Here is a 19,180-nt window from a genome sequence, read left to right as displayed (position 1 = left end):
ACAAACCAGGAAAAGATCTAAAACAGATGCTGTAGCATCACAGTATATATTCAAGTATATTCTTATCTCTTTTGATTCCAATTTGATCTACTGCATGGGAATTTAACCGTGATTTTCTTGACTGTTTCAGGCTGTTAGCGAGCACATCTAACAGGAGTGCTTTATATGAAATTGCAAACAATTTGAAGTTTTCACTGGCCAGTTTGCAAAATTTATATTGCTTACAAAACGGTGCAGCCTTCTGTGACGGAAATACTGGTATTTATTCGCCTTGGTAGACTATAATTTGTAGCATTTGTTCTTGTTATGAAATAGAAAATATTCTAAGAATGTTTTTTTATAAATATGTTTTTAAAATAAAATAAACAGTAAAATTATTTATTCATCAGATGCAGCATTAACGATGTTGGTTTGAAGGACAAATTTTGACCCGAACACTGGGAGAAGTCCCCTGATCCTCTTCATAGTGGGATCTTTTACTTCCATCTGAATTGTAGATGGGGTCTCGGTTTAGTTTTTCAACTGAAAGACTCCATTTTAAATGGTTCAGCACCCCTTCAATGCTAAATTAAATAACACTGGTTAACATTCAAATTAAATGTCATCTTGATATGCTGATGAAAAGCTCGAATCCTTTTCAAGTTTGTTCTTTGATTTTGTGTCCTTCATACTTTTTGCTGCAGTTTTTAAAAGTTGTAACATTAAACCTCTTACTGTGAATTTTTCATTGCATAACTGCTTTGGAGAAATTTCATGTCCAGGAAAGTGCCCATTTTATATTGCAGAGCAATTTGTTCAGCAACTGACTCCAATTTAAAACAATTTCAAATTTAATAATCATTTCATCAGAGTCTGGAAAGTCAGTACCAATTTTGCTGCTTTACAGTCCTGTACAGATGATTTAAGCCCAGCTCCGTGTTGGTGGTGGGGAAAAACTTATCATCTCCATCACTGTCATCAGGGCTGGTTGTGAAACCACCTTTTCTGATGTGCATAATCTCCAGCCACATAAATGCTACCACTATGTGTGCTGGTTTGCTGCTATAAATGAAACATTTGGTTGGTGTAGACTCGATGGGCCAAAAGGCCTCCTTCTGCACTGTAGGGATTCTATGGTTTATTTGAGACATTTTAACATATAATATCAATAACATCATCATTGTTGTTCAAGCCATACTAAAGCCTTCCTCACTAACATCAGTGGACTTGTGCCAAAATTGTGCCCAAACTAATCAAGTTACAGCCAGATCTAGTCACCAAATCATACAGCTAATGTCCAGACCCTTCCAGTACCATCCTTGGAAATGCACTGTGCCAGCAGCAGGACAGATCCGACAGAGATGGCAGTACAGTCGTATGCAGTCAGCTGGGAGTGTTCAACCTTGACTCTGGACTAAAGTCTCATGGCATAGGTCAGACATGGGCAAGAAAATCTTCTGCTCATTACCACCTGCAACCCTCCTTCAGCTGATGAATCAGAACTCTTTCATGCCGAACACCACTTGGGAAAACACTAAGGAATAGCAAGGGCACAGAATGTTCTTTGTGTGGAGAACTTCAGTGAACAGTGTGGCTCAGGAGCATTTCTACAGATCAAGCTGGCTGAGTCCTGAAGGGCATGTCTGCAAATTGAATCTGAGGCAGATGGTGAGCGAACCAATGAGAGGACGAAACCTATTTGGCCTCACCCAAACCAATCTACCTATCACAGATAAAGTTGTCGATGACAGTATTGATAGGAGTGATCATTGCAAAGTCCTTATTGAGAAGGAAGTCCTAAATTCTCTCTCAATGCTGCTCATCATGTTGTGTGGCATAACTTCCATGCTAAATGGCTGGATCTAACAGCTCAAAACTAGGCATCCATGAGGTGCTATGAGCCACCACCAGCAGCAGAATTGTATTCAACTACAACCTGTAATCTCATCCCTCACTCTATCATTTCCAACAAGCCAGGTGATCAGTCCTCGTTCAATGAGGAGTGTAGAAGAGCATGCCAGGAATATCACCAGGTATACCTAAAATCAAGGGGTTAGCCTGGAGAAGCTGCAACATAGGATTTCCATGCATGCTCGATAAAGGAAGCAGCATGAAAGCTCTGCAGCCCTACATCTTTCAGTCATCAATGGTGGTGGACAAGCAACTAACCGTAGGAGGATGCTTCACAAACTTCCCCATCCTCAATGAAGAGGTACCCCAGCACGTGTGCAAAAGTGAAAGTGGAAGCCTTTTCAACCATCTTCAGCCCAAGTGGCAGATCCATCTTATCCTTTTCCTGAGGTCCCCAGCATCACAAACACCAGTCTTCAGCCATCTCTTGTTATCACATATGGTATATTTGGACTTTCAGAAGGTATTTGATAAAGTCCCGCATAAGAGATTATTGTGCAAAATAAAAGCACATGGGATTAGGGGAAATGTATTGAGGTGGATAGAAAACTGGTTGGCAGAGAGGAAACCAAGAGTAGGGATTAATGGGACCTTTTCAAATTAGCAGGCAGTAACTAGTGGGGTGCCACAGAGATCGGTGCTGGGACCCCAGCTATTCATAGAATTTTTTTACAGTGCAGAAGGAGGCCATTCGGCCCATCGAGTCTGCATCGGCTCTTGGAAAGAGCACCCTACCCAAGGTCAACACCTATCCCCATAACCCAGTAACCCCACCCAGCACGAAGGGCAATTTTGGACACTATGGGCAATTTATCATGGCCAATCCACCTAACCTGCACATCTTTGGACTGTGGGAGGAAACCGGAGCACCCGGAGGAAACCCACGCACACACGGGGAGGATGTGCAGACTCCGCACAGACAGTGACCCAAGCTGGAATCGAACCTGGGACCCTGGAGCTGTGAAGCAATTGTGCTATCCACAATGCTACCGTGCTGCCCCCAAACACACTATATATTAATGATTTGGATGAGGAAACAAAATGTAACATCTCGAAGTTTGCAGATGATACCAGGTTAGGCGGGAGGGTGAATTATGATGAAGATGCAGGGATCCTACAGCATGATCTGGACAGATTGGGCGAGTAGGCAAATCAATGGCAGTGCAGGATAATTTGGATAAGTATGAGGTTATTCACTTTGGAAACACCAGGAAGGCAGATTACTATCTGAATGGTTGTAAACTGGGAGAGCGGAGTGTGCAGCGGGACCTTGTGCACCAGTCGTTGAAGGTAAGCATGCAGGTGCAGCAGGCAGTAAAGAAGGCTAATGGTATGTTGGCCTTTATCGCGAGAGGTTTCGAGTATAGAAGCAGGGATGTGTTGCTGCAATTATACAGAGCCCTGGTGAGGCCACACCTGGAGTATTATGTGCAGTTTTGGTCTCCTTCTCTGAGGAAGAATGTTCTTGTTCTCGAGGGAGTGCAGTAAAGGTTTACCAGACTGATTCCAGGGGTGGCGGGACTGTGTCATGTGAGAGTACCTTTAAGAAATGGGTGTTTATAAATGGGTGTGTATATAAATATCTGTAGTGAGAGTACCTTTAAGAAATGGGTGTTTATTACTGCAGTGATGTCAGAGTGGATGGAGCTGGGCTGTCTGTCAGCTGTTTGCTGCAGGGTGTGTTTTAGTTTCGCTTTCAGAGCTGGATAGCTGCAGTCACAGCTTGAAGGTGTATTAGAGGCTCTCTCTGTAATCTAAAGACTGTAAATCAATCCTGGTGATTTAAAACTAAAAACAGTAGTGACTTTAACCTGATGTGCTTCTGCTAAAAGGTGTTTTAAGTCTTATGGATGTTAAAAGGAAAGCTTAAAGGATTACTTAGTGTTGTAGTCTTTGGGGGTTGTTTTTGAATTAATGGTTGCTAAGATGTTCACTATGTTTTAAAAAGGTTATTTGGAGTTCATAGAATAAACATTGTTTTGCTTTAAAAAATACTTTTCCATTGCTGCTGTACCACACCTGTAGAGTGGGCCGTGTGCTCCCCATACCACAAAATATTAAAAGTTGTGGGTCAGGTGAACTCCATGATACACTTTTGGGGTTCTCTAAACCCTGGCCCATAACAAATTGGGGGCTCGAGGGAGATAAAAGTCTTATCTATTGGATTATCTTAGTGAACTTAAAGACAGTGAGGGGTGAGCACATTGTGGTTGCTTTTCAGGTGTGGTATTCTAGTTTAAGTAGGGAGTGTGGCTCTTTCAGAGGCTCAGAAGTTTTTGGGGGTGGAGACGGTCACACGCAGTACCTTACGGACAGAGACTAAAAGCAGACTGAGATTTGGCAAAAACATTGCAGTTAACATTACCTAACAAAATGCGAAAAGGTGAGGTCATTATGGTGGTGGCTAAGCATTTAAAGTTGCCTGAGATACAGTTAGACTCATTGGAAATCGCATAAAATTCAGTTACGAGTTAAACAAATGGAACATGAGAAATAATTAAAGCAGCTTGAATATGAGAGAGAGAGAAGAAAAAGAGAGAGAAGAAAGGAAAACAGAAAGAATAGCCCTAGCAGTACAAAAAGAAAGAGAAAGGGAGATACAAATCAGGGAAAAAGATAAAGAGAGAGAGTTTGAACTTCAGAAAATGGCCATGAAACATGACAGTCAGTTAAAATTGGCAGACGTAAAGGGAAACGTACAGTTGGTGGATAGTGATGAGGATAGTGAGAAAGAGCATCATAGTCGAAGGCTCAGTGGGAATCTATTTAAATATGTCCAAGCATTGCCAACGTTTGACGAGAAGGAGGTAGAAGCCTTTTTCATTTCATTTGAGAAGGTAGCTAAACAAATGAAATGGCCACAGGACATGTGGGTATTACTGATTCAAACAAAGCTGATAGGTAGGGCTATTGAAGTGTTTGCATCACTACCGGAGGAAGTATCTGAGACGTATGACGAGGTGAAAAAATCCATCTTAGGTGCACATGAATGCCTGAAGCCTACAGACAAAGGTTTAGAAATTTAAGGAAAGAATTTGGTCAAACATACATGGAGGTTGAAAGGCTCAAACAGAGTAATTCTGATAGGTGGATAAGGGCTTTGAAAATAGACCAAACGTATGAAGCTCTCAGAGAAATTATGCTTTTGGAGGAGTTTAACAATTCAATTCCTGATGTAGTGAGAACTCGTGGAAGAGCAGAGGGTTAAAACTGCGAGGTTAGCAGCAGAAATAGCAGGTGATTATGAATTAGTTCATAAATCAAATCTTGGTTTCCGACATCAGTTTCAGCTGTGAGGGTTAGAAATTGGGGACATGAAAAATACTCAAGTGGGAAAGGTAAAGGTGATCTGATGGGAGATAATAAGGAGAGTATACCTCAGATTAAAAAAGAAATCCAGGAGGGTGGAAGAGAAATGAAAAGTTTCAAATGTTTTCACTGTAATAAACTAGGCCATGTAAAGTCACAGTGTTGGTGGTTGAAGAAAAGCACTGGGAAGGCTGATATGGTAAAACAGGATAAGACAGTGGGGTTTGTTAAAGTGGTAAAGGAAAGCACAAGTGAAGCGAAGGAGGTGCAAAAGATTGTACAGCCTGTTCAAGAAGTAATTGTTAAGAAGGTGCCAGATCTCTTTAAAGAATTTACTTGTGTGGGTAAAGTTTACTCCTGTGTATCAGGAGGAGCAGGTAAAGAAGTCACAATTTTAAGAGATACTGGAGCTAGTCAATCTTTAATGGAAAGAGATGAGGAGTTACGTAGTTTGGGAAGAATGTTGCCGGAAAAGGTGGTAATATGTGGAATTCACAGTGAGAGGAGTAGTGTTCCATTATATAAGGTAAGGTTGGAAAGTCCAGTGAAGAGTGGTGAAGTGGTAGTAGGAGTAATAGAGAAACTATCTTGTCCAGGAATACAGTTTATCTTGGGTAATGATATAGCTAGATCGCAGGTGGGAGTGATGCCTACTGTGGTTGATAAGCCAGTGGAAAATCAGACAACTGAAATGTTGAAGGACGAATATCCTGGGATTTTTCCGGATTGTGTAGTAACAAGGTCGCAAAGTCACATGTTAAGACGAGAAATCAAAGAGTGAAGATGAAGTTGAAGTGCAACTATCAGAAACGATTTTTGATCAAATGGTTGAAAAAGAATAAGAACAGGTGGAGGATGAGGCGGATATTTTTAGTTCAGGAAAATTGGCGGAGTTACAACAAAAAGATGTAGAAATAAAACGGATGTATCAGAAAGCATACACTGAAGAGGAATCTGAGTGTATACCAGAGCGTTATTACCGTAAAAGTGATGGCTTGATGAGAAAATGGAGACCTTTACAGATGCAGGCGGATGAAAAGTGGGCAGAAGTTCATCAAATCGTATTGCCGGTGGGGTATAGAAAGGAGGTGTTGCGAGTTGCACATGAGGTACCAGTGGGAGGTCATTTCGGAATAAAGAAACTCAAGCTAAAATACAAAAACATTTTTATTGGCCTGGACTACATAAAGATGGAGTTAAATTTTGTCAATCATGTCACACATGTCAAGTGATAAGGAAACCTCAAGCAGTGATAAAACCAGCGCCCTTTATACCCATTCCAGCATTTGAGGAACCTTTTACAAGGGTTCTAATCGATTGCGTAGGACCGCTTCCTAAAACAAAAAGTGGGAATCAATATCTTTTGACGATAATGGATGTGTCTACTCGGTTTCCAGAGGCCATTCCAGTACGTAATATTACAGCTAAAAAGATTGTGGAGGAGTTACTTAAATTCTTTACTAGATATGGACTACCCACAGAAATACAATCGGATCAAGGATCGAATTTTACCTCGAGGTTATTCAAAGAAGTTATGGATCGCTTAGGAATAAAACAATTTAAATCAACTGCGTACCATCCAGAATCGCAGGGAGCGTTAGAAAGGTGGCATCAGACATTAAAGACAATGTTGAGGGCTTATTGTCATGATTATCCAGGGATTTGGGATAAAGGAATTCGATTCATACTGTTTGCAATTAGGGATGCACCTAATGAGTCAACCAAATTTAGTCCTTTTGAACTAATTTTTGGTCATAAGGTAAGGACCACTTAAATTGATTAAGGAAAAATTGGTGAGTGAGAAATCAGAAATTCCATTATTGGATTACGTGTCGAATTTTAGGGAACGATTAAATAGAGCAGGTGAATTGGCTGGACAACATTTAAAAGTTGCACAAAATGTGATGAAACGGGTAGTGGACAAGAAATCCAAAGTTCGTAGTTTTGCCAGTGGGGATAAAGTTTTAGTGTTGTTACCAGTGGTAGGTGAACCTTTAAAAGCAAGGTTTTGTGGACCTTACCAGATTGAAAGGAAATTAAGTGAGGTGAATTATGTGGTAAAAACGCCAGATAGAAGGAAAACTCACCAAATGTGTCATGTGAATATGCTTAAAGGTACTTTGAAAGGGAAGGAGAGCAAAAGGAGGAGGTTTTAATGATTCTAACTCAAAGTGACGAACCAAATCCAGATGACTGTGAATTTGACATACCTCAAATTAAATTGGAAAACGAGGATGTTCTTAAAAATTGGGATAAATTGTTGAGTTACCTTCCAGAGGAAAAACGGAATGACCTGAAAGAGTTATTGATATCACGTGGGCAAGTTTGTGGAGATAAATTGGGAAGTACTAAAATGGCTATACATGATGTAGATGTGGGAAATGCTGTTCCAATCAAACAACATCCACACAGACAACCCTTTAAAATTGGCACAGGTTAACCAAGAGATTGAGAGTATGCTGAATAATGGCATAATTGAAGTGGGTTGCAGCCAATGGAGCTCACCCATCGTGGTGGTACCTAAACCAGACGGTACCCAACGGTTGTGTGTGGACTATAGAAAGGTTAATGCAGTTACAAGAACGGACTCTTATCCTATCCCACATTTGGAGGATTGCATTGAGAAAGTGGGACAATCAGCTTTTAATTCCAAACTGGATTTACTTAAAGGTTACTGGCAGGTACCTTTTATCTGAAAGGGCAAAGGAGATTTCAGCTTTTGTGACTCCAGATGGTATATGCCAATTCAAAGTTATGCCATTTGGCATGAAAAACGCCCCAGCCACATTTCAACGGTTAACTAACGAGGTCGTTTCAGGATTACCCAATTGTGCGGTATACATCGACGATCAGGTAATTTTCAGCCAGACATAGAAAGAACATTTAAAACATCTGATGGAGTTATTCGATCGCCTTCAGGAGGCGGGTTTGGTGATAAACCTAGCCAAAAGTGAATTTGGAAAAGCCCAAGTCACTTTCCTTGGCCATACAATCGGACAGGGTCGAATGGTCACACGGGATGTGAAACCAACAGTTATTGAGGAGTTTTCAATACCCTCAAGACGAAGGGAAATAATGCGATTTCTTGGCATGAGTGGATTTGATCGAACATTTGTGCAAAAGTTTTGTAGCGTGATTGGACTTGCTCAAGAAGCGTAACAAATTCCAGTGGACAGTGGAGTTTCAACAGGCATTTGACTGCCTGAAAGCTGTGATAACCAATGCTCATGTGCTGGAGAATTACAAGGGTCTCTGGTTAGATTGAACTAAAGTATCTGACTTTAAAGAGAAATGCCGAGGCGTAGAGAAATGGATGGATCGTGCAGAGACCTTCCTGTTCAAAGAGACTGTCAATCGAGAAGGATTTCAGTTGGAGGAAGAAAAACAAAAAACAAATGGACTATATTATTATACCTGTTTGCATGTGCTGTTTTTTTGAAACGAAAATGTTTCAAATACTGTGTGCATTTCTTTACGAATAGTGAAAAGGTGAAAAATGAAACCATCTTGAAGTTGATGGTTTATTTTTTTTTCTTGGGGTGAGGTGTCATGTGAGAGTACCTTTAAGAAATGGGTGTTTATAAATGGGTGTGTATATAAATATTTGTAGTGCGAGTACCTTTAAGAAATGGGCGTTTATTACCGCAGTGATGTCAGAGAGTGGGTGGAGCTGGGCTGTCTGTCAGCTTTTTACTTTCGTTTTAGGCTGTTTGCTGCAGGGTGTGTGTTAGTTTCGTTTTCAGAGCTGGATAGCTGCAGTCACAGCCAGAAGGTGTATTAGAGTCTCTCTCTGTAATCTAAAGACTGTAAATCGATCCTGGTGATTTAAAACTAATAACAGTAGTAACTTTAACCTGATGTGCTTCTGGTAAAAGATGTTTTAAATCTTATGGATGTTAAAAGGAAAGCTTAAAGGAATACTTAGTATTGTAGTCTTTGGGGGTTGTATTTGAATTAATGGTTGCTAAGATGTTCACTATGTTTTAAAAAGGTTATCTTGAGTTCATAGAATAAACATTGTTTTGCTTTAAAAAATACTTTTCCATTTGTGCTGTACCACACCTGTAGAGTGGGCTGTGTGCTTCCCATGCCACAATCTACTAAAAGTTGTGGGTCAGGTGAACTCCATGATACACTTTAGGGTTCTCTGAACCCTGGCCCATAACAACTGTCATATGAGGAGAGATTGACTAGGTTGGGATTGTTCTCGCTGGAGTTCAGAAGAAGGAGGGGGGATCTCATAGAGACTTATAAAATTTTAATGGGACTAGACAGGGTAGATGCAGGGAAGATGTTACCAATGATGGGTGTGTCCAGATCCAGGGATCACAGTCTGAGGATTCAGGGTAAACCATTTCAGACAGAGATGAAGAGACATTTCTTCACTCAAAGAGTGGTGAGCCTGTGGAATTCATTACCACAGGAATTAGTTGATGCTAAAACTTTGAATATATTCAAGAGGCGGAAAGATATAGCACCTGGGGAGAATGGGATCAAAGGCTATGGGGAGAAAGCAGGATTAGGCTATTGAGTTGGATGATCAGCCATGATCGTGATGAATCACGGAGCAGGCTTGAAGGGCCAAAAGGCCTCTTCCTGCTCCTGTCTTCTATGTATCACATGGAATTAATCGAATTGACTGAAGGAACTGGACACAACTGGCTACAGGCCTTGCGCATCCCAGCTATAGTATTTCTGCTCCAGAACTAGCCATGCCTCGAACCACGCTGTTCCAATACAGCTACAAAACGGGCATCTACCCCAAAATGTGGAAAATTACGCCGATCTCCTTGATATTCACCAGCATTATTATTGCCGACTCGCCCATTAACAGTCCCTGGTGTTACCAGTTACCCAGAAACCGAACTAGACCAGCCACATAAATATGGTGGCTATAAGAGCCAGACAGAGGCTGGGAATCGTACACCGAGTAACTTGCCTCCTTGCCTGGAAGGGTCAACTGCTCCATGAAGCTCAACAACACCCAGGACAGCAGCCCGATTAGTTGGCAGCCCATCTACCACCGTAAACATCCAGTCCCTCCACTACTGGTTCACATGACAGTCGTGTGCACCATCTACCACAAAGCACAGCAGCAAGTCATCAAAGCTCCTCCTCACAAACCTCACAAACGTGCAACCTTTACCACCCAAATGAGCAGAAGATGCATAGGAACACCACCATCTGCAAGTTCCCCTCCAAATCACATGACATCCTGACAGAACTGTATCGCTTTTCCTCACCATCATTGGTTCAAATATTCTGGAGCTCCCTCCTTAATAACACTGTTGATGTATCTACACCACACACAGTCTGCAGATGTTCAAGAAGGCAGCTTGCCACCTTCTCAAGTATTTATGGTTGGCAGTACATGCTGACCCAGTGAATTATTTTTTTAATTAGAAACTAATTTTTAAAAATGTGTTTCAACTTTTAACTGTGAATCAATTTGTGGAAAATAAATGAAACTGCCATTAAGTACTTTGACGTGCTTAACAGAGGTTAACAAAGGTGGTTTGCATTTTGTTTGGAAATACCAGTGCTGAATGACAGGTGCAATGCGTTCAAATAGAAAAATGAATTGGTAAAAGCAGAAAATGTATTTTCAGTTTCCAAGGATTCTTCCACAATTAATATATATTTTAAGATTCATGTTTTATATTATTTTCTGATCACAGATATTGTGGATGTTCCTGAAGATGGCAAAAATCAGTCAACAATGGATCATAAAAGGTTATCCGTATTGATATTAAATATTCCTGTCTGCAAACTAGTTGTGTAATATGGTTACATAATTTAAACTAAATTTCGAGTTTTGAATTTGATTTTACATTTTAACTTGTCATTGTTTATATATTCCTGTAGCTTTCATCCAGAAATCAAGTGGCATCAGAAGGAAGACCGGCTCATACTGAATGTGAAATTGCGAAATTTTACTGAACATTCATGCAAATTTGGCAATTGCAGAGTAGTATTTAGGTAAAAGCTAGCTAAAGTTTGGATTACTTACAAAGAAAGTTATTGTCTTTGATCTTTATCTGAGGCTTCATATTATTTAATTGCAGTGCCTTTGTTGGTATCAAATTATACTTGGCGGATTTGGAACTTCAAGGTAGTATTTTAGAAGAAAAGTGTTCATGTGTCGCTAAAAATGAAGAGCCTGTCATAACACTGTTTAAAGAAGAGAATGGTGAATGGAGCAATTTGCTGAAATTCAAGGTAATTGTAGTCAAATAAGTTGCAAAACTTGGAACAAAATTAATAGCTGGCTGTGATTTAAATGTTCAGTTTGGTTGAAGCAAGGTGGATGTTATTGCAAATAGTGCATACAGAAACAAATTTTCAATTGTTCCAAAATGCACTTTTACCAATCAAATGCTGCCAATTTAGTGCTGCTTTTGAATTTGGTTGGATTTTCTATTAAAAAACAACTTCTGTATAGAATTCAGCTCTGGTATCCAGGTTTGGATCAAGGTTGCAATGCAGTATGAATCAGCATGGCCCTGGGAGAACCCAAACTGATCATCTGTGAACAGGTTATATGTGAAGTCCCGTTATTGTTCAATATAATGCTTTGATGTGAAAGATACCGTTTGTGTGACACTTAGCTGCTTAGAATTTTGTTTATTCTATGTTCATGACAGCGGATCATGTTTTGTAAAGCTGGTAGCAGTCTAAAGTGAACTAGCCAGATGTATTCAAGTCATGAGTCAGAAAGTCCTATTTTTTTAACTAGATTTTCAAATCCAGCAAGTTTATTTTTAGATTGCCATTGACTGTATAACATCCATGCTTTAGCTGATGAAGGATCATCACAACTAGAACAATTTAACAGTAATTATTTATCTGGTTAAATATATTTACATCAAGTTTATATGAAGCTGTTACATTTTGACAAACAAATTAATCAAAACTCGAAATTGCATCAGTTGTCACGAGACAAACTTTGTCCTTTCCCCCTTTCACTATTTCCACTTCTCTCTCTCAGACACTGGGGTAGCTGGGACAGAAGGGGGTGGAGAGGAAAAACGGACTCTGAGACAGACAGGACGAGGGGCAGGAGTTTGTGCGAGCTGCAGAACGTACAGCTATTCTACACCATCCATGTTCCTACAACACCCTGTTTAGCACAGGGCTAAATAGCTGGCTTTTAAGGCAGGCCAGCAGCGCGGGTTCAATTCCCGTACCAGCCTCCCCAAACAGGCACAGGAATGTGGCGACTAGAGGCTTTTCACAGTAACTTCATTTGAAGCCTACTTGTGACAATAAGCGAAATTTATTTAATTTCAACTAGTCAGATTGTTCTACATGTGATGCTGTACACTCATTTCAAAGTCAAATTTGTATTTAAGGGAAAAGTTCAGACCACTGGTTTGGAGCCTTTGAATCACAACACTTTGAATGTGACTGTTTATCATCCTTCAGCTAACTACATATTAAGAAATGAAAACATGCAGCCGGGCTAGGTAGCTGCTCTGGGGAGCTTAATCATGTTACTGTTTCAGAGAAATTCTGCCTGAGCTGATTGTTTTCTAGCATTTTCAGTTTTTTCCCCCTATTTTCCAGCATTCCCGGTGTATTACTTGGGGAACCTCATTCCTGTCTTACTATTTTAGCTGCATTATAAAGCTTTAAAAATAATTTCTGTTCATGCTGCATGTTGAAATGGGTTTAGAAATGACTCTATATGCCTTCCTGATCCTACATTTGAGCTTTGATGATGATTTGCAGCAATGTTCAGAGGGCTATATGTACTGCGCACTCTGGTTTCTTCGAAACAGAGCGGATTACGTTTACTGCACGCCACTGACATTCATTATCGTAAGGATTTCGACTGCATTTTCTTTCAGAATCCAAATGTCACTTTTGATTTCAACTATTTTGAGGAAGCGACGGATGATGTATCTCTTCCAATTTTCAATGGTAAGATTGTTTCTATAAAAGAAAATCTAAGTATTTTTGTCAGGTACTATGAAGATCCAAGTACAAAAGATTGATCCTATTTTTACTCCAATAAAAATAATAACTTTGAATAACTTTGCCTTTAACTATGATCACTAAAATATTCATCTTCTGCACCCATTGCTGTTTTATTGGATTTGTTTTTCTTCTACATTCCCCTACCTCCCCAGCATTTTGCTGAGACCGGTCATTTGGAGAGCTGTTCCAGTGCTTTGACTTAGCACTGCCCAAAATAAAATGAGGTGGTGTTTTCAAGTTCCTGTTTGAGTTCATTACCTCTATAGACTCTTATGTAAGAAAGACTGGGGGGGGACTGCACGTTGCTTGGATTAGAGTATGATTTGAAGTAGTATATCCCAGGTGTCAATGTAAAAATCAGGTTTACTCCTTTGAATTGGGAGGAAAAACCTCAAGGTTTACTGATTGCATTAGAGCCAGGGGATTGACAAACTGTTTGTTGGTTACTTTGATTGTTGAAGGACAGAATAATACCAATCCCATTAAATAGTTTACACCAACTGACACTAAGCTCCAGTAGCAAGTCTCCAGTGGATCACGGGGTTAGTTCACAGTTGTTGCCTTCTTGTTGAATCCCAATACAAGACTACTTGCAATTCTGTCTTCTCAACATGTAGTCTCAAAGTATTATGTCATGGTACATAGATATATCAGAAGTTTGACTTGAGACCAAAGGACAGAGCAGTCTCAAAATTACATGCTGTTGCCAACGTCTTACACTGGTTACAGATGCTTCCTTGACTGCTGTCTCCATCATTAGTAGGCTGGGCCTGACGTGCACTGGTACAGTTTTAGACCAATTGTCATCAGTTGGTGCAAACTGCCTGTTGGCATTGGTAGTCTTCTATTCAACAATTAAATTTTACCGATAAGCAGTTAGGTCTAAATAGGCAAATGTTCTTCAAATCCAGATAGGACTTTGTCCTTTTGTTCTTTGTAGAATTGCATACATAATATTTGTGGTATCAGAACCAATTGGTTCTTTTTCTCCTGAACACTATTAACTATGCATCATCTTGCATTGACTGCTCAGGTGGGAGTGGACATGGAACAAATACCTGAAATGAGTATAAATAGATATATCAGAACGGATATTTGTCCTTGAATCAAGAAATGACCTTTCCTACTTGTGACTGACTATCCCTCTCTTAGCTGACATTTTATATATCAAGCTATTCAAATTTGAGATTCGTTAGGGGGAAAAATGGGCTTTAAATCCGTATCTCCAGTTTTCATTGTTGAAGTGTTTAAATGGTGGGACAAACAAACAATATTTTTATGCTGAAAAACAAAATTGTTCCTACATATAGAATATTAATAGATCTATGAATGTCATAAGTATCAGTTTGTTTTTCCTCTTATTCTGTGCTTCTAGATTTTAGAAGAAAGGGACAACAAGTAATAATGGAACCCAGCGTAGATGAATGTGGTAGTTTTACCAGTACTAATGACAGTTCTGAAGAAGATTACTGAAGATTCGGGTAAATATCCCAGTTCAAGGTTTATGGTACTGCATCAAATATTCTCTCAAGTACTCCAATTTTTTTTCCCCCAATTACGAGATAATTTAGCACGGCCAATTCATCTACCCTCCACATCTTTGGGTTGTGGGGGTAACACCCACGCAGACACTAGGAGAATGTGAAAACTCTTACACGCTCAGTGACCCAGGGTCGGGATCGAACCCAGGTCCTCGGCGAGGCCCTCTCAAGTGCACAGCTGCTGGTCATTGCTGAAGTTTTGTAATTGGCAGTGTTCTGTATATTCAACATAACTGTAAAATAACATTACCTAGGAATATAGAAAAAGTATCAGCTTCTATTCTAAATTGAATATTTGTGTCTTTCATAATTTCAAGGCAGACCATGAAAATACTTCATAAAACACCACCAATTACAAATTGCTAGGATGCTTTATTTCATAGCCATTGAACTAACAGAGCATCAGTTACGTGATAAGTTACGATGGAATGGTGCTTGCTGCTGAACTTATAAAGTTGACCACAAAGATGTCGCAGACCTGAGTGTAGATTTTCTTTTCTGACATTCATTTCAATTTGCTACCTTCCTAAAGGAGTCTGTAATGTCCAGCAACAGGACAGGCAGACTGATCAACCAATCAAATTGAAAGATTCTTACCTACAGAAAAGCAGGGAGTATAAATCACATTTATATCATTGTACAGAAAGCAAGCAAAAGATGGGGACGTATATGTGGGTTCAGAGAGAAGCTTAAACGTCAGAACAAATATTTTTATAAAAAATCTACTATTTCTAAATGGTTTTTCTGAGAGAATGAGACTACATTTCGTAAAATGGGTTTTTAAGGCCCTCTGAGGTTGTTCTTCAGTAAGTCATACACCGCTTAGTCTGCTGATTAAATCTCAGTCAGATGAAACAAGATTTAACTTTATTTATAATGACCTGTTACATGAAAATAGTGTGAATAGTTGAAGTTCATGCAATATCAGTGATTTCTAAAGTAATCCATCTGCGAAGACTGCAGAAGTATGGCTTGTGGAGAAGCAGGGTGATACTGAAAGCAGTGTTCAGATTTCCGCATTTAACTGCACATGTGCAGAAGTTGTTGTCTGTTTTACTCCGAAATAACAGTGTGCGGTGACTGCCATACCATTATTACAATCACAAATTCTGGGTTGATGTGCTTGCCCACATTAGTGCGTCATCTTAACTGAATCAAAAGTTCTCCACACGAGCACGTTGACCTCTTGGGTCAGGCCAAAGCTTGTCCTCCCAGCTTCTGTTCAAATTCCAGATTTAAAAAAAAAATTTATTCGTGTTGTGTTCCCTGTCAAAGGGCCAGAGAACTCTCAATATAATGGCTCAATTACTGAGACAGGCTAACAAATTACTTTTTAGATTCTGTGGGCAGCAATATCAAAACTTGCGTTATCAGCATTTAAACCATCCATCATCTCAGTGGCTTTTTTTTAAAGAAAAGGTGTGAATATACTTTAGAAATTTCATATTCAAAGGTAGCTGTTTACATACCCTTCCTGTAGAAAAAAATGAGTCAAAAAAATCCAAAAGCGCGATAGGTCCCTCAGAAAACATGATGTTTTAATAGTTTAGGTAAATACCAACACTGATCTGCATTCATGTAGTGTTAGAATAAATATTAGCATTTTGGCAAATGTATTTCTTATTTGTTAAACCTATACAGATGAACAGAAAAATCCCTTCATGCCACTTCAGAAAATTACCTTCGAATATTGTCAGTCGATAGAGATTGTTTTGGGTTTCATTCGTCTCGCATGTACTTAATGGATATGAGTTCAGTCAGGAAAAACACTTGAGATATATTTGGCTTTTTCATCCGTTCTCAATGGCACCTCATATTATTTGGAGATCCATTTATATTTCACATTACTCTGTTTTTCGAAAATCTTTTTCCAGATCACACTAACTGTCTCTAAATAATTTTAGAACAATTGTCTTTGTTTCCCGTTTCTTCTAACTTAATTTTTCATCTTATCCAAAGGAACTGATGGGTTTAGAAGAGGAGAGGAAACAATTTATTTTCAAAGCACGAATGCTTCACCTGTGAGAAACTTTGCCAGATTTGAAACTTTGAATGTCCTTGCTTTGTGAAAAGAACGAGGATGATCTCATTCCACAGAAACTGCCAGACCTGCAGTCTTTCCAGTATTTTCCGTTTTTATTATCAAAGAAATAACTTGCCAAAATCACTAAAAGTTAATAACGGGTACAATCCACTGGCTGTTCACGCCAGCAGGATATTCCAGTCCCACGCTGGGGCATGGGTTTCCCAGTGACGAGGGGTGCAGTCACCAGGAAATCCTGTTGACAACAGTGGGCTGCCTCCACTGCCAAAAAACACACGGCAGGTTGGTTGGTAAATTACACCCAACACTTACTGTATCAGTGCCCACAGATGTACTGAAGGAAAAGTTAATTGTGGAAACCTCTACATTCAAGCAACATGTTTTCAGCAATAATTTGAAATGCTGATCTCTGAATTATTATTTTACCTATTATGAGCTCCAATTTTTCTCAAACGTATCACAAACAATTGGTGCCCTTATGCTCACTCCTATGTATGTCCAATGGTCCAGTTCCTGTAAGTTAAATCTGTTCCCCGTTATTTGCTGTGGCGTTAGCAGTGGTTGGAATTTTCAAACTTGGATATCGTCTTTCAAAGCACCAAGTTTTTAATATGTGAAAGTCCAGTGCGTATCTGTCATATTCTGTTACAGATGCAAACAGCCATATCGTAACCTGAAGCCTAAAATTTACAAGTGGCTAACAATTGCTCTTCTTGACGAATATAGTTTGTTTACAGATAGTTATCTGTTTTTGCTAATTTAATTCAGTTTCACATGGGGAGCATTTGCACAATGGCTTTAAAGTAACTGGCCAGGTTAGCCTAATTATCCCAATTATACTGCAGACATCAGACCATGGATGAGCAGTCTTATACTCTATTATCACACCTTAGAAAAGCAAAACACTGCAAATGCTGCAAGTTATTAACTCATTTTCTCTCTTTGCAGATGTTGCCTGACCTGAGTAATTCCAGCATTTCTGGGTTTTTTAATAAACTTTTAGAGTACCCAATTCATTTTTTCCTATTAAGGGGCAATTTGTGTGGCCAATCCACCTACTGCACATCTTTGGGTTGTGGGGGCGAAACCCATGCAAACACGGGGTGAATGTGCAAACTCCACACGGACAGTGACCCAGGGCCGGGATCGGACCTAGGACCTCGGCGCCGTGAGGCAAAGTTCTAACCAGCATTTCTGTTTTTACCATCACACCCTCACTTCATTCTATGCCTATCAGCTTTAATTACAACTTCTGAAAGCCACTACACCTTCCCCCAGACTCCACATGTTGCACAAAGATGAAATATCCCACACGAGCAATAGAATTATAAAATTTGGAGAAGAGACATTCCTCTCCCACTGCACGTGCACTAGGGCTAGCTCTTTAACTGAGTCTATCTATTCCAACACTCTTGCTCTATGTTTTACAATTTTAAAGTACTTGTCCAATTCCCTTCTTAACTGGCCTTGAGGTTTCCACTTGTTATAAAGAATTCCAATAATTCTTTAAAATAATTGAGCTTGAAACTTTCATTCTTCGAGCCATAGTTTTTGTGCCCTCTGATGTAGCTAGTTGGTGCCAACCTGTGTTGATATTGGACATTCTTACAGATCCCCTGCATGGGACCATGGACTACAAAACGCTACATATGCTTTTTTACGCATCTAATTCTTGGATCCTTGGTCAACTAAATGCAGCATTGACAGTTTTTAAATCTGTAAATTCAATAGACCTTCAATTTTACAGGAGAAGCAAAGTGCTGACGCTCAACCTTAACTTGGTGCCAAATGTGGGGGAAGTCTCTATCTGGCTTTATCCTGTTATTTCCACTTGCGAACAAATCCTTAAATAGGCTTGATTTCAATAAACTACTGAAATGTGTAATGTCTCATCATTCTATTTATCCGAAAACTTTATCTTTGCAAATGTTAAAGAAAGGTCTCTAACATTTAATCTATAAATATTCTCCTGTGGGCACTAGTTTCATTCAATTAGGTTTTTCAATTAGGAGCTAAAATTTACATTGTACATGATCTGTGGCATATCTTCATGGCATTTTCTCATTTCACACTGTACCCGAACAGTCGCCGGAGTGTGGCGTCTAGGGGATTTTCATAATAACTTCATTGCAGTGTTAATGTCTGCCTACTTGTGACATTAATAAAGATTGTATCTGTATGTTAACTCTGTTTACTCATTGATTTTGGCTTCCGGCGGGGGACGAGAGCGGTCGGGGGTGGAGGAGCGCCTGGGGGGAAGCAAAGTTGCGTCCCGTTCCTCGCCGACAACTTGCAACGGCCCAGACCCAGAGTGGAGACCGAGCCAGCAGCAAGGACCGACCCCCAGCGGCGATCACCATGAGGCAGGCAGCGGAACAAAGAGGGACTCCCGACCCAACCAGAAGCCTCTCTCCCG

The 19,180-nt window shown here is 39.8% G+C and overlaps 1 protein-coding gene across 1 annotated transcript in view; it reads left to right on the top strand.

Annotated features, from left to right (window-relative positions):
* Positions 1–18,915, top strand: part of tdrd12 (tudor domain containing 12) — a 192,850-nt gene extending 173,935 nt beyond the window's left edge. Inside the window, exons 37-43 of the mRNA XM_072517655.1 lie at positions 131–258; positions 10,878–10,932; positions 11,065–11,178; positions 11,265–11,418; positions 13,050–13,122; positions 14,555–14,660; positions 16,680–18,915. Of these exons, the coding sequence (XP_072373756.1) occupies positions 131–258; positions 10,878–10,932; positions 11,065–11,178; positions 11,265–11,418; positions 13,050–13,122; positions 14,555–14,652 (622 nt within the window). The 3' untranslated portion in view covers positions 14,653–14,660; positions 16,680–18,915. The remainder of the gene's footprint in view (positions 1–130; positions 259–10,877; positions 10,933–11,064; positions 11,179–11,264; positions 11,419–13,049; positions 13,123–14,554; positions 14,661–16,679) is intronic.
* Positions 18,916–19,180: the final 265 nt, after the last annotated feature.

This window comes from Scyliorhinus torazame, chromosome 10 (assembly GCF_047496885.1).
Source record: "Scyliorhinus torazame isolate Kashiwa2021f chromosome 10, sScyTor2.1, whole genome shotgun sequence".
Taxonomy (NCBI): Eukaryota; Metazoa; Chordata; class Chondrichthyes; order Carcharhiniformes; family Scyliorhinidae; genus Scyliorhinus; species Scyliorhinus torazame.
The sequence above is the reverse complement of the archived record's forward strand: the minus strand, read 5'-3'. Positions and strand labels throughout refer to the sequence as shown.